Below are 16604 nucleotides of genomic sequence, written 5' to 3' on the forward strand. Positions count from 1 at the left end.
TTTCTATTTTTTTTTTATTGTATTTATTTTTTTGTTATTGCATTCTGTTTATTCTATTTTTACACATACACCAGCACCAGGGTGTCATTGGACAGAGAACTTGCTTTCCTGTTGCATATGACGATACACACCTTGAATCAAAGATTACCCTCCACACAAAAGAAGTCAGTTTTGATGGAACCAGGAAAACGCAGATCAGCAGGGAGGAAGAGTATACAGGCTGACAGGACACATGCGCAAACAATCGGGGAAGATTGGAAACAGTGAAGTCAAACAAAGTATAACCCAAAAGAAACCAAACTTTCAAAATAAACAGGTCACTAGATTGAAACTGAAGGACCAAGTAAAACAAATGAATCTCCAAACTGTTAGGAGTTTATGAAATTGTTAAAGATGTGAAAGATTTTCTATCAGATTCTACACCAGGGAACCCAGGGAATTCCAGGTCAAACCGGGAACCTTCTTGCTGTGAGGCAGCAGTGCTAAGCACCAAGCCACCGTGCTGTCCAGTTAAAAAAAAAAACAACCTTTGTCGGGAAAAAAATAATTCACAGCTGCATAAATCCAGTAGAACAACTCGTCTCTGCACTGCAGAGTAGCTTCACAGTGATTCAAGGTGACATTGAATCCAGGCCTAGACGCTTTTACCTTCTACCCAAGATTCATAAATGGATCATATCTTTGGAAGTACCCCCCCCGGGACACCCCTAGTCTCGGATTGCGGGAGTGAAAGCTACAGTGTTGCGGAATACATTGACTTTTCAACCCGCCATCTGAGTTACCTGAACGACAGGACTTCATAGACCGGATCAAGACTATGAAGCTATGCCTGTCGTTCACCATGGACGTGAAACGTCTTTATACAAACACACTCCACTGTGCACGACTGCAATTGAGAAGAGCTTGGACAAGACCAGAGGATGGCCGACCAGATGAAGAAATACGGAGTCTCCTCAGGCTTAGTCTTACTAGAAATTATAAAAATACTACCTAGCAGATACAGGGAACCGCCATGGGAAAAAAGTTGCACCAGCCTATGCAAACATCTGCATGGCTGATTGGGAAGAGTGGGCTTTTGAGAAATGTTCCAAACTACTGCTATACTACCACTGCTTTCTAGATGACATCTGGGGTGTTTGGGCCCACATTGCTGAGGACTTCAAAAACTTTGTGTAAACACTTAATGACCACACACACGTGAAGTACACTTCCTGGACACCCACCATAACCGTAAAAAGGTAAGGACTTCCTACATAGGTATCCTGGACACAAGGATCTGTTTCAAACCAACCGACACCCACACCCCGCTACACAAAACAAGTCACCATCCCAAACATACCTTTGCAGGCATCGTCTAATCTCAGTTTATTCGTTTTGAGAGGATTTGCTCCAACACAAAAGACGGAGACCAGCCAGTAAAAACTTTGTATCAAACTTTGAGATCAAGAAATTACTCAAGATCCTTCCTTCCTTAGGGTGGGTGTTCCTCATGATGCGGGGGGCCTGTTTCCTGCATCTGGAGGTGTAAATGTCCGTGGTGGTGGCTAGGCTGTGTCCCACAGTCCTCTGTGCAGCTTTCACCACCGTCTGCAGAGCTTTCTGCTCTGGAGCAGAGTAGCTGCCGTGCCAGACGGTGATGCAGGAGCACAGGACACTTTCCACCACACAGCTGTGGAAAGATGGCAGGACTGAGCTCCCCAATCCAGCTCGCCCCTGGAAGTAGAGGTGCTGGTGTGCCTTCCCGAACAGGGTGGAAGTGTTGGTGCTCCAGGTAAGATGTGTACACCAGGTACCTGAAGCTGGAGACCACTTCCACCTCTGTCCCCTCCGATGTGGACCAAACCTCCAGGTGTTCCACCTCCTGCCTGTAGGCGGACTCATTGTTGATGCATCCAACTACAGCTGTGTCATCTGCACACTTCACAGTCAGACAGCTCGGATGCCTCGCTGAGCAGTCGTGTGTTAGCAGGGTGAACAGGAGGGGCATCAGCACACAGCCCTGGGGGGGAACCTGTGCTGAGGGTGATGGAGGAGGAGGAGACGTCCTGGACCCTCAGACTGCGGCCTGGCTGTTAAAAAAGTACAGGACTTAGTTGCAGAGGCTGGAGCTCAGTCCAAGTGTTGTGAGTTTTTGAGTCTGTGGACTGATGGTGTTAAAGTACATGTGAAATCCACAAAGAACAGACGGACATACAGTTGTGTGAAAAAGTGTTTGTCCCCTTCCTGATTTCTTATTTTTTGCATGTTTGTCACACTTAAATGTCACTTTTTCCACACAGGGTCACCTTAATAATAAAAACATTCATTTAAAAAACTGCATTTTGTGTTTACTTGTGTTTTCTTTGTCTAATATTTAAATTTGTTTGATGATCTGAAACATTTAAGTGTGACAAACATGTAAAAAAAAAAAAAAAAATCAGGAAGGGGGCAAACACTTCTTCACACAACTGAAAGTGTCCTTGTTCTCCAAGTGGGTGAGGGTTGTGTGGACCACAGAAGAGATGGCGTCCTCTTTGGATTGATTCTTCCTGTATGCGTACTGGTGCAGGTCCACGGTGGTGTCGATGCAGGCTTTCATGTTAGCCATAACCAGTCTCTCGAAACACTTCATGACAATCTTCTGAGCAGAGGACAATAGTTGGGCACCAGCATGATGGAGATGTGGTCAGAGAAGCCCAGATGGGGGTGGGGGACAGCTTTGTATGCGTTATTTCCCCGTGTAGGTATGGTGACATGCTGGTGGAACTTGGGCAGAGTGTCTGTCAAGTTTATGTGGTTGATATCACCTGCAACCAAGTAAAACGCCTCCAGGTGCTGGAGCGAGCTGATGTTGTGGTGAAGCTCCTTAAGCGCTTCCTTATCTTTAGCACCCGGCGGGATGTAAACAGCAACAACGAACACCGCCGTAAACTCACGAGGCAGATAGTGTGGCTGAAACTTTCCAGTCATATCCTCCAATGCCTCTGAGCAGTGGCTGTTCACCAGGGACGTGCAGACACCTTTGGAGGGACAAGTGCTGAAATTAAAAAAAAAAACATGGAACACGACTTTAACTTTACGACAATAACTTTGTTACAATACAAAACAGTGTTTGTATTGTAATACCTACTTTGTACTTAAACCTTACCCATGACAAATACCCTGTATTATAATAAACTAAAACTAGTGAAAAAATACAAACTATAATAACTGGATACCCACTAATCAAAACTAAAGTAATAACAGAAAAACATTACAGATCTGAATCATAACATACATACAACATAAATAACTGGTACATGTGCAACTGTACCGGCTGTGCTGTTTGCTATCCAGCTGGTGATGGATCCACGGCCTTTAGCAGCTTCACTCCACTCCTTTTCCTTCTCTCTCAACCTCATCTCCTTACGAGGCATGTCTGCACAATTGAATATCCTGATTAATAAAATAAAAATCTGATGCACATAAAACATGCGCCAATGCATGCACATGCTGCCAAGTGGGGGATTGCAAATTAATTTAAATTAAAGTCACATGATCTCTAAAACGGCGGGCAAAAAGACAGAGAGAGAGAGGGATATAAATGCAACTGCTCATCTCTCTCTGTCAGCTAGCACAGTTCCTCATCTCTCCGGGGGAAACAGGGCCAGCTTATCGTCCCGTTTGCCCCTCTTCTGCTTCCCCGCGCACCACCCTCGCTGACCTCCATCCGGGGGACACCATGACGCCAGTCCGGGGTCCCCGGGAGCTGCAGCGATCCCAGCAGGGTCGCTGCTGCTGGTTTTGATGTATTTCCAGTCAAACTAATCCTTTATTTTAATAAGTTCGGTTCGGCTGTACTTAACACGCTTGACTCAACAAGCAAGGCTGGTGAAGTTGGCCTCGGGACCAATGGAAAGAGTAAGTAAGGGAGCTTGACCCCGGGAGCACGGGAAGCCGCTGCACTGTGCCGTAGCAAAAAAATTTTATTAAAAAAAAATCAGTTAAAGTTATTCTATGCAAATTCTGAGAGCTAGCAAGATTTGAAAGTGGCGCCTCCTCTAAGCCCCGCCCCCCCGCCCCCACCCACGAGCGCTCTGTCCAAAGCCACGCCCCCACAAACACGAACGTGCATACGCAGGATTCAACAAGGCAGAGGAGAGCGATTATTAAACATTTTGGGCAGCACATTTACAACAAAACTACCTCATGTCTCATTCACTTGTAAGCGAGGCCGGTTTTAGGGGGGGCAGGGGGGGGCTGTGCCCACCCAAACGTGCATCCTGCCCACCGGCGTCTCCATCCCGGCGAGTGCTGGTGCGGCTGGCGGAGCGCTGCGGTGCCGTGCAGGCTCTAGAGCCACGGCTACGGCGTACCCTACGGCGTAGCCTACGGCATAGCTGTGGCAACAGAGCCTGCACGGTACCGCAGCGCTCCGCCAGCCGCACCGGCGCTCTCCGCTCTCGCCGGGATGGAGACGCCTACATCCCCACGGACCCCCATACAGCTTCCGAGCCGGAGCTGCTGCGGCGCTTCACGGCTGCTGCGGCTCTTCACGTGTCCCCGCGGGCTGCTGCTGCTGGGCAGAGAGTCCTGCAGCAGCAGCCCGAACTAACGGCTCTGCTTTCCGCTCACCCACACAGCGGGGACCGAGCTGCTCTGGAAATAACTACATACTGGGGGTCCGTGGCAGAGGGGAGGGAGGGGGGTTACACTGGGACACTGTGAGCCCAGGAGGACCCATGGGAAGTGGACACGGGGGGGCTGGAAGCGAGTGCGTGCATGGGACAGGGCGGGGGGGCGTGGTTTAAAATGAAGGCATCTGATTGGCTCTTTCCCTTCCTGCCAAGCCTCTGGTCCTGGACCAATCCGTTTCATTCGGACCGAATGGGCGGGGCTTAGAGGTGCCTCTTTCAAATCTTGCTAGCTTATCAGGGATCAGGGATTTGTTGCATAGAATACCTTTAATGAAAATTTTATAGATAATACAAGTCCTTTCTTTTGTGTGTTGAAACGTTGCGTGTACACACACATATATATACACACACACCTTTTTTTTCCTTCCCCTTAAAGGAGCATGAGGCCTCCTTTTAAGAAATGAGACTCTCTAGCGCCACCCTTCGCCACGACGGCCGTCGGGGTACTGCAGCCAACAGCGAAGCCGGCACGGGAAAACGGGGAGAACGTGCATGACGTCACATCCGCAGGACAGCGCGGGAAATTCGGCCCCCGGATTGCAGCACATTTTGCAGCACACAGCCTGTTCAAGGCAACGGAGAGATACACTAGAGGGCTCATTCTTTTTGGTTTGGAACGCTTCATCTGACATTATTACTAGAAAACTTAAAACGTATATGAATTTTTTTTCATAAATCCTGCCTCAATCCTGCCTCATGCTCCTTTAAAGTTTATAAAATTATATATTTTTTTTACAAAAACATCTTCATGGTGGTGGATGACGGCTGGACGACCGTCCGCTTCAATCTATCAAGGGACTGGTCCCGGGACCGCCAGTGTGGGACAGTGCAGTCAAGCCATTCGTACTTGCCTGGTTAAATCAGCCGCTCCTAGATTTCATGTGCGCTCCTATTTCGGTCTTTACGGCAAATGAATGAATGCGGCTCAAAAACAGAAAGATATGAAGTTTGAGATGATTTTTCATATCAGGTACACACACACATCTATATATATATATATATATATATATATATATATATATATATATATATGGGTCATTTCAGAATTGCGGGTGTCACAATCGGTAGGTTCTTTTCGATCCCCAATAGACCACAGAGGCAGGTGGAAAGTTACAACACTTTATTCAGTAGTGAACAACAAGTAATATATTTTCGGCTCACTGGAGTAAAAGAAATCTGGGGGTTAAGATCTGCCACCAATAATATTATTAAAATCAACAACGGGAGGAGGGGGCTCCAATTAAATAGTTTGGCCACTGGAATTTGACCGAGACCTAGATACACCACTGCACTGCAAGAAACCAATCTCAGAATCAAATAAGGATCACAGCAAAGATCAAGGCATTAGCCATTGGTAACTCAACAAGTTCCCAAAATACACGCATGCAACACCATTTAAAAGCAGGTCTCGGGAAACGTCTATGGTGGCCCCAAACCCCTTCAACCCCCCCTCCTACAATCAAATCTCATATCCCCCAGATAATGATGTCAGTCAGTGGCCCCTAAAACGAATAAAAAGGAATAAGAATTAAAAATGCTCAGCCGAGACAATATAATAAAAAGGACAATAAGTAAAACCCTATGATAAAAGTCAGTGGTAAAAACCCGTGGCCATACAATGAGCCAACAGTCTGTACTGGCCCGCCCAGGGCCTACAGTCTCTGCGCGCCTGGCTGTGTCCGCTGGGGGAGCTCTGGCGTCCCGCACCAGGAAAGCAGACGTGGGATCAGTCCGGCAGGTGAAGGGGCGGGGTCCGGCCGACTCTCACCGTCAGGAGAGAAACAGCGTCGGCCAGTCAAACCAGGCTGGAAGGCAGGGAAAGAGTGCGATCAGTGGACTGAATCATGAGACGTTAAAACTCACTGGTTCTCAAGCTCCAGGGTAGACCGTCCCTCTATGTGGGTAAATAGAGAGCGATGTTCCCAAACAGATGCGGTGATCAAGCCGGGGGTCCTGTCCACGTCCGGGAAGGCGAGCAGGAATCTCCGTCTGCGTCCAGCCTCCAGCACCTTGGCCTCTCTGCCGTGCGTCCTCTCTGCGTCCGGGAAGGCGAGCAGGAATCTCCGTCTGCATCCAGCCTCCAGCACCTTGGCTTCTCTGCCGTGCGTCCTCACTACGTCCTCTGCTGTGCCGCATCCGTTTCCTCTTTTTAATCACCGCTGTCCACCTGAGAGCCTTGATTGCAGGATTCGGTTCACCTGTGAACAGAGCACAAGGGAAGACACACCCACCCCTGTGCAATTGACAGTCAAGTCCCAGTTCAATGCTCTCCCACACACACAGTTCACTATCCACAATGTTTCCGATAAAAAACTGTTAAAATCATAGTTCAGTCGCTGTCAGCCGCGACATTTCCCCCCTGCTTTTTCCAGCGGCCGTCCCGGCCGCTACAATTGTCGGAAGCGAAGGGGGTGTATTCCAAAGTTGATCCGGTGGGACTGTCTTAAGTGGGTGTTTCTTGCCCACACCTGCAGCAGAGTTACTGGGGCCTTCTTCAGGCCCTGGGCGGCTACTAGCAGACGATTCCCCACCTGATACATGCTGGTCAGGGACATCGACATCAGTAGGCTACATAAAGAAAATCGCGGTGCATGGTCGGACGTTCCTTAATCTCCTGTTGCATCTCAGTCTGGAGGGACTCCTTGAGCTGCTCCATGTCCAGGGCTGAGGGTGTAGACCTCAGCGGTGGTGGGCCAGTCTGTGCCTGGCAACCCATGGCATCCTCACCTCTAGCATACTCCCGCTTCAGAGCCAATGCCTCATCACAGGCTGCCTCAAATGACATAGCTGGGGGATGCACATCTGAGCTCTCGTTGAAGCTCACATCTTGCTGGGCCATCCCTTGACCCTCTGGAAACCTGTGCACCCCAGACATCATTCACGGGGCCCATGTTAACTGGATCACAGCCACCTGTCGAAGGACTCACAGAATAAAGTCCTTTATGACTTCCCCAGTAGTTGCTTACAGTCAAAAAAATCTGTCCTTACTTGGTCCGAAGAATGGTTGCTCCCATACTTTTTAGTCCCAACATCCAGAATTTTCTGATTGATGTCTATCTTCTGATGACATTAACAAGATCTGTCTGCGTGCTTGGCCATCCAAAATAGTCAATATAAAATCTACTCTGTTGTACATTCAAACGTTGTGCTCACAGGAATGCTTCCACCTGAGCACGCCATTTGTTCTAAACCTCCACCCCACCTTCCCCACAGAACTTGCATACCCATGAACCACCCATGAACTATGGCAACATGGCTGCATATGCCAACTGGGAGTTGGGATCATTTTGGGGGTGAAGATCTCCTTGCTGGCTTGTGCCTGCCTTTTCTCATTGTATCGTATGCGTGGTCTATTGGGGATCCTGCCAACAACGCCAAATTATGTCACAATCGGTAGGTTCTTTTCGATCCCCAATAGACCACAGAGGCAGGTGGAAAGTTACAACACTTTATTCAGTAGTGAACAACAAGTAATATATTTTCGGCTCACTGGAGTAAAAGAAATCTGGGGGTTAAGATCTGCCACCAATAATATTATTAAAATCAACAACGGGAGGAGGGGGCTCCAATTAAATAGTTTGGCCACTGGAATTTGACCGAGACCTAGATACACCACTGCACTGCAAGAAACCAATCTCAGAATCAAATAAGGATCACAGCAAAGATCAAGGCATTAGCCATTGGTAACTCAACAAGTTCCCAAAATACACGCATGCAACACCATTTAAAAGCAGGTCTCGGGAAACGTCTATGGTGGCCCCAAACCCCTTCAACCCCCCCTCCTACAATCAAATCTCATATCCCCCAGATAATGATGTCAGTCAGTGGCCCCTAAAACGAATAAGAATTAAAAATGCTCAGCCGAGACAATATAATAAAAAGGACAATAAGTAAAACCCTATGATAAAAGTCAGTGGTAAAAACCCGTGGCCATACAATGAGCCAACAGTCTGTACTGGCCCGCCCAGGGCCTACAGTCTCTGCGCGCCTGGCTGTGTCCGCTGGGGGAGCTCTGGCGTCCCGCACCAGGAAAGCAGACGTGGGATCAGTCCGGCAGGTGAAGGGGCGGGGTCCGGCCGACTCTCACCGTCAGGAGAGAAACAGCGTCGGCCAGTCAAACCAGGCTGGAAGGCAGGGAAAGAGTGCGATCAGTGGACTGAATCATGAGACGTTAAAACTCACTGGTTCTCAAGCTCCAGGGTAGACCGTCCCTCTATGTGGGTAAATAGAGAGCGATGTTCCCAAACAGATGCGGTGATCAAGCCGGGGGACCTGTCCACGTCCGGGAAGGCGAGCAGGAATCTCCGTCTGCGTCCAGCCTCCAGCACCTTGGCCTCTCTGCCGTGCGTCCTCTCTGCGTCCGGGAAGGCGAGCAGGAATCTCCGTCTGCATCCAGCCTCCAGCACCTTGGCTTCTCTGCCGTGCGTCCTCACTACGTCCTCTGCTGTGCCGCATCCGTTTCCTCTTTTTAATCACCGCTGTCCACCTGAGAGCCTTGATTGCAGGATTCGGTTCACCTGTGAACAGAGCACAAGGGAAGACACACCCACCCCTGTGCAATTGACAGTCAAGTCCCAGTTCAATGCTCTCCCACACACACAGTTCACTATCCACAATGTTTCCGATAAAAAACTGTTAAAATCATAGTTCAGTCGCTGTCAGCCGCGACACGGGTACATTTCGCGTCTCCCAGAAAAACCTTTTGTTATCTCCCCCCCTAAAAATCTTTACTGGATCAGTTTTAAATAATATTGCTAATTATATTGAACTTTAATCAATAATAATGCTTGATGTGTATTTTAGGCACAATTTATACATAAAATATTAATTCAATGATTCCCACCCCACCCATTATTGACTGTCTTCAGCTCTATTTTTTATCTGTCCCTATGATCTGGTCAACTCTGTTATCTCTGTTATAAAACCACATAAAAAACCCTTTAGCATTCAAATAAAAACATTTGACCTGCACCCAGTGATGTCACTTCCTCTTGCAGAAAACATTTGGAGGGAGTTATGGTATGTTTTATTTCTTCTCTCATTAATTTGTACAAAATGTTGAGAATACACCGAGTAGATTAATTATATGTCAAATCTGTTATTGTGATATTATAGTGAATCTCTCATTAAATTATTTAAAAACAATATAATATGATGAAAAGTCATAAAATTATGTTTTTATACATGGCATGTGTTATCTGGTTTTAAGCTAGCACATGGAGTTAAGGGACAAAATGATGGAAAATGTCAACTCTGTTATTGTCAACTCTGTTAATCGTTCAAAGATTTGAACGATAACAGAGTTGACGATGACTAACAGAGTCAAATGTTCCCAATAAATTCTAAGCATTTTGCTTTAGTTTATAAATTTATTATGGATTCTGGGTATTTTTTTGTAAAGATTTGTGGTATAGCTTTCCAGGTCAAGAAAATTGAATTATTTTTGTTCTAGGTAGATGAAGATGAAGCAATCAGCAGCAGAAAGGCAACGGCAATACAGGGCACGGCGAGATGCCGACCCTGTAAGGAAAGCAGCAAATTTGCAAAAAGACAGGGAGAGATGGCAGAAAAGGGCAACTACAGGAGTAACAAGCAGGGTGGCTGCTCTGGGTGAAAGGGAGCAAAGATACAAGCGGAGGTATTGGAGAGAGGCTCAGCAGAGGTGCAGAGCAAGAAAGCAGAGACTTTTTGAGACACCACCACCAAGTCCCGCACCAGACCCTGAACCACAGACATCCAGGTGAGATTTGTGATTGGTCAGATGACTGCATAGGTCCATGAGTCTATAATTATATTATATGGAGTAACTACAGTAAGTCATAGATACATTGAGAAGTGTAGTTCTTTAATAATTAGGGACTGTCAGCATGATAGTATGTAAGTGTATGTTTCTGTTGAGGTGTTGTGTCTTAAAGGTACACTCCATAATTTATTCATGGTTTACTGTATTTACACATTTCAAATAAAGGTGCACTGTGTAACTTTTGTAACAATTTTGATTATATAGCCTAGTTCTATATTCTTAAACTGTAAGACTGGCCAATGTGCACTTTTTCTCACCACCATAACTTAAAATACAGACTGTTTGGCTCTATTGTTCACAAATATACATGGAAACAATTGCTTTAAAGTATATCTAAAACTCAGATTAACTCTTACAGACTGCATCAGTCCATCAATCATATCTCCTAGAGAACTCTCCATCTCCTTTTTCACAGTCATTCGGACTGGTTGTGATTCTTTCTCACTTTCTTTGTCTCTCTGAGATTAATGTTCAAGTTCAAGAGACATCAGAGGTCATGAGAGATCAGCAATTCAGATGTATTAGTTTGGATGAAATGTTTTTACATTTAAAATAGTTTTAAAAGTTGCAGAGTCAGGCAAATAGGTTACTGTTTTTGGTCTTTCAAGTATGGGTAGTCAACTCTGTTATTCATGTCAACTCTGTTACATCAGCGTCAACTCTGTTTGTTTAAGGTTTTGTTTCAAACAATGATCATTAAATATGTTTTATTGTTAACAAATTGATCAGAAGCTGTGTCATAACTAACATTCTCACTACATGAAATTTCAAAGCATTTAATTCATTTTAAAAGCTATATTTAGAGAAAATGCAAACCATTTTGGCTACTTTTCAGTTAAATGTGTTCATGTTTTTGTACTCCAGAAAAAAGAGTTTCTATCTTACAAGATTTAAGGTTGAATTAATGGATGTAAAGACAAAAGTTCTCCTAGGGAAGACATGGTTTTAAATTGTATTACATTTGAGTACTATATATATTTGACCCAATTTGTCTGCAACAGAGTTGACCGATTTTTCTGTTAGTACACTGATTTTCAGATTAAATATTTTAACTCTTACAGGTTTAAGATTAGCAAATACTGGAAATGTTCAATTAGTATGCTCTATGAGAATAAAACAAGTTTAATGGAAAAATTCATTCTTATTTTTTGTTTTCTGTCTAAACTTGAAATGTACCCGCAATTCTGAAATGGGCCATATATATATATATATATATATATATATATATATATATATATATATATATATATATATATATATATCGGAAATCGGAAAATCGATTTTCCTTTTTTGCAGCTGGCTGCATTACAGACGGAGCTCGTCTAGTCATCTTTGTTTGGTCAAGAAAATTGTAAATGTTGTCACTTTACTAAACTCAAGGAGGATTTACAGTATCTTTCAATTGCACTTCATTCCCAATAGGGAAATTTGTTTGCTATTTTTCTTTAAAAATAAAGATAAAATATTTGAAACAATTTATTCCATTGTCTTTTGTAGTTTTACCAAAAAAATCGAAATCGAAATCCAAAATCGGGTTTTCAGAGAAAAAAATTCAGGATTTTATTTTTGTCCAAAATCGCCCAGCCCTAGTTTCACCCTTTTCTTTTAAAGTAAAAGTGTGTAAATATCACGGTGGAAGTATGGGTCTAATCAAGGTAATGAAAGAAATATATGGAAAAAAAATCTGCACTATCTCAAACTCAGTACTTCATATCTTTCTGTTTTTGAGCCGCAAGTTCAATAGTAGGCCGTAAGGTGAACCGCAAAAAGTATTTCAGAAAGTGATTCCCGCTCACCTTATAAGTAAAAGTTCGGAGCTCAAAACCCCGCAAGAGTCCCGTGCATGGGGAAGGTGGGAGCGGGATGAAACGATAACGGGGGTTCACCTTACGGCCTATAGGTGAAGCACACGAGGTTAATGATTACGGCACAGGTGCAAACCATGATGAGTCACTGGGGAATCCTGGGAAGTGTAATCTAGCTGACCTGGGCGGAGGATGAGGAGCAGGCACGACAGCTTACGAGGGTTATTAGTAAGGATTCATTCTTACCTGTACATGACTGTATTCAATTGAATGCAGTTTGATATATTTTGTCACTCATTGTACAATCATGAATTATAATTTCTTAGTATATTAACTTAAGCAGTCCTGGTTAAAAAAAGAGAGGAGATAAAAAAAGCAGATTGAAAGTAATGAGTATAAAACTAAAGACTTGTCTGTTTGGCAGAGGGCCAGGTGGGTGGGACAAGGGTCAATAGCAGAGAGGCAGCTTCAGCAAGGGCAGGGCAGTGGAAGGGTGTGTTTTCTGCTGTTGTTTGTTTGCGTGTGTGTGTGGGATCTGTGTGTCAGAGGGGAGGGCGGAAGAGAGACCTGTGGATAATCTTGGGAGCTCCTCTGTCCTGTCATTTCTTGATGGAACCTAAAGGGCGCTGATGTTGAGCTCCATGCTGAGATTTGAAAGGCTGTTTTAAATGATCTTTTTTTATGTTTTGGGATCAGTCAGCGTGGAAACATTTCTACAACGCTGGATCAACATAACAGGATGTTGACTGATAAGATTCTGCATTTCTTGGCAGTTGCTTGGAAACTTTGCTATTTAACTTTGATCAGAAGTTCGGCTTTTGAATAAAGATCTCACAGGATATGCTTAATTTTTGTAACTTTTCTAAAATCATCTGCGCTCATTTTTCTTTTTTAAATTTGTCTTCTTTTACATTGAGATGGACATAACTGACTGATGACTAACTGGTGAAATACGGATTGTGATCTCAACAATGGGAACCCATCTCAGCTGTTCTCTGGAGCTGTCAATTTCATTTTGAAACCAAAATGTCATATTTGACTGAACAAATGAGCACCCAGCCTCCTGTTGGCATGACTACCGTCATTGTGGACTCCAACCGCTCAATCTTACCAAGTGGCTTAAATCCCCAGGTGATGGGTTTCATCCTGAGCGTCGCCGCCTGCCTCATCATCTCCACCAACCTGCTGGTAGCAGCTGCTTTGCTGAAGCTTCTCCTCAAGAGGAAAAGCCAGAGCTGGTGCTTTGTTCTCAACTTGTCTTTGGCTGATATCACGGTGGGCGTGGCCATCACTGGCTTGGCCACAGAGGACTTTGGCAGCAGGGTCAGTCAGAGTAACATCACGGCTGGACCTCTCACGAATGCAATGCAAACTCTTGGGTTTCCGGGCAGGACGAGATGTTTGCTGCGCATGGCTTGTTTGACGTCGACCTGCATGGCATCGATCTTGTCCATGTTCCTGATCACGCTTGACCGCTATGTGGCCATCAAGATGCCTCTGCGTTACTCACTGCTGTCCGGGAAGGGGACAGTGGCCGGGTCACTGCTGGTTCTGTGGGTCACCTCTTTCACTACGGGATTTTTGCCAGGTGATACTTCAAATTATTAATACATTGAAAATACGGAAGCTGACTTTGATGTTGCTGTGTATTAAAATGACCTAAAAAAAAGTTAGTATTTATAGAAATCATTAGGGGTGGGTATTGGGAAGGACCTCACGATACGATACGCATCACGATACTTGAGCCACGATACGATACACATTGCGATATCCCGATTATGCGATATCCCTATTATTATATTCTACATAGTTCACAGAAAAATTTAAAAATGCTTTACACATCTTAAAATCCAAGTTGTATATATGTACATCAGATGATAGTGATGGATCTTAAAATCCCAGTTGCACGTTCATCAGATTATAGTGACAATTCATGGGACAAACTGAGTCAAAACAATGTTTTATTATAACTATACAAGCTAAAGTTACAACTTATTTGTATATGTTTTTCATATTATTTACATCATATGAAATTAACATTAAATTTAGTATGAGGTTGCTTTAATTATGTGGCAAATGATAATAAACACAAGAAAGATGGGTACTAAAACCAAGGACAGGCACAGTGATCAGTCAGTATAGATATAAATCCATAAATAAATAAACCTCTGTCCATTATTTTTCATTTTTTAAGGACAGGCAATTGTGTTATATAAAAAATAAATTATAAAATGAAATAAAACGTGAAATAAAACCTGAGCTCAGTGCAGGGCCCTCCCAGGGTTGGTAGAGAGTGGCAATGCCCAGGACTGTCACTTAGGTAGGAGCACTGGGTGATAGAATGGGAAAAAAATCGGGGATAAAAAATGTTTAAAAAAAAAAAATAAAAAAAAAAAAATTGATATTCAAATTTTGAATATCGATATTGAATCAGCTGGAAAAGTATCGCGATATATTGCCATATCGATATTTTTGCCCACCCCTAGAAATCATTACTTGAATTTTGCTATTTGTCATTTCCTGGAAACATCTTGCAGTCAAAGGTCTAATTTGGTTTTTGGGTCAAACTGCTCTTTGCGTTTCTAGTTTCACTGTGACTGATGCCATAGGCAGGGTGCATCTCCTCATCCTCATGAGACCTAAACGAGGAAGATTTGGCTGTAATACTTCGGTTAATCGGTTAAACCTGTGTCTTCTGCCCCACAGTCATGGTGCGGCGGCTGCAGACGAGGGACGCCTACGACGGCTTCTGTGCCTTCTTCTCCATCATGGACAACATAAGCAACATCGTGTTGTACAGCACGCTCTTCTTCCCTGTGCTGTCTTTGTTCATCTACATGTACCTGGACATCCTGAAGATCGCCTGCAGCCACCACAAGAAGATCAGTCAAGTCAGACAAGCGAGCTTGAGGAACGCAGACCTGGAGCACGGCCACCAGCACTACCCGGATCACTCGCAGCATCACCTGCAGCTGAGGAACGGCTACTGGGCTCACGTTAAGGCCCTGAGGACGGTGGCGGTGCTTGTGGGCTGCTTCCTGTTGCTCTGGTCCCCCTTCTTCGTGGTGTGCATTGTGCACATCCTGTGCAAGAGCTGTCGACTCAAAGAGGTCCTGGAGAATTATCTATGGCTGCTGGGGCTCTCCAACTCACTCATCAACCCTCTAGTTTACGCCTTCTGGCAGAGGGAGGTGCGGCTGCAGCTCGGGACCATGTTTTCATGTGTTACTGGCACGTCATCGGCTGCTGCGCCGCCGGGTGTTGCAGAGCGATGCCAACCACCTGCGCAGACTCAAGCCTGTGTTTCGGGAGTTGTTAATTTCGAGGGTCAGATGGTGCCGCTGTCTGCCACGACAAGTGTCTGAATGAAAATAATAAATGAGGCAAACAGCACAAAATAAATCTGACATGTGAAGGAATCTTTAATGACAAATCAAACGGCGCCCAGCGGTGGATTGCCGGAAGACTGCCCCCCCTATCTTTTTCCTGAACACAGTCGGGTTAAACTCTAACAGTCAGAAGAAAGCGACAGGATAATCTGGATATGTGTTCTGCACTTCCTCATGAACCAGACCGGGTCAGAGGTCAGTGGCAGTGGGAGACAGGAAGTCCAGTGATGCCGTGGTAAATCCATGGGGACTCAGGGTCTGGCAGTGTGGAGTCCCAAACTTTCTGAGACCTTTGTGCACACTTACCGGAAGCCTGGCGGTCCACAGAGATTTTCAGAAGTGGATGGGATGGGAAGTCTGACATGACACAGGGATTACGAGAAATTAACATAAACCAAACCAAATAAAAAAAACTGATTTTTGCTGAAGAATCAGTGTCCACCTCTTTGATTGTTCCCTTGTGTTGGGAAGTTCTTTGTTAAAAAAACATAAACATGAAACTCAATCTTACAAGTTGTGCATGTGACAGTGAGTTGGCATTAACTGGACAAAGCCTCGGTGTGGCTTTGAGCTGGAGCAGCATTTTTACTGAAGGATGAGCGGAGTGAGGCTCGGACGTTGGCACCGTTGCCTCAGAGCAAGCAGGTTGGAATCGCAGCACGGTTCTCCTCACAATCAAAAAAAATCCATGTTAAGTTAAATCCAGAGCGTAATTTTCCCTGAAGAGACCTGGGATTCTCCAACAGATCCCCAACACCTTGATTAGGAATAATTAGATGTAGATGATGAATGGATGGAGGGTTCTGAGTTCTGTTGTCACCATATATGCAAGAACCAACTGCGCCTGACCCCTGTATTAATACAACGCCTGGCAGCCTGTTGGAACGTGCATATCATTCCCGTATAACCACAAGATATCTATTTCAGCTATTTCAGCTTGCCTTAGCTCAGG

General features: G+C 44.9%; 1 protein-coding gene across 1 annotated transcript; it reads left to right on the forward strand.

Annotated features, from left to right (window-relative positions):
• Window positions 1-13196: 13196 nt before the first annotated feature.
• LOC133459230 (glucose-dependent insulinotropic receptor) lies at window positions 13197-16083 on the forward strand. Its single transcript, XM_061739101.1, has 2 exons — window positions 13197-13851; window positions 14970-16083. Exons 1-2 carry the CDS (start codon window positions 13290-13292, stop codon window positions 15626-15628), a joined length of 1221 nt encoding a protein of 406 aa, XP_061595085.1. The 5' UTR covers window positions 13197-13289; the 3' UTR covers window positions 15629-16083.
• The last annotated feature ends 521 nt before the right edge of the window (window positions 16084-16604 follow it).

Source organism: Cololabis saira, chromosome 14 (assembly GCF_033807715.1).
Source record: "Cololabis saira isolate AMF1-May2022 chromosome 14, fColSai1.1, whole genome shotgun sequence".
Lineage (NCBI taxonomy): Eukaryota > Metazoa > Chordata > Actinopteri > Beloniformes > Belonidae > Cololabis > Cololabis saira.

Bases quoted from the DNA above. Each gene is read 5' to 3' on its own strand.
- LOC133459230 (XM_061739101.1), top strand. From the start codon at position 13,290: ATGTCATATTTGACTGAACAAATGAGCACCCAGCCTCCTGTTGGCATG. The intron at 13,852-14,969 runs GTGATACTTCAA...TCTGCCCCACAG, and splicing joins CACTACGGGATTTTTGCCAG to TCATGGTGCGGCGGCTGCAG.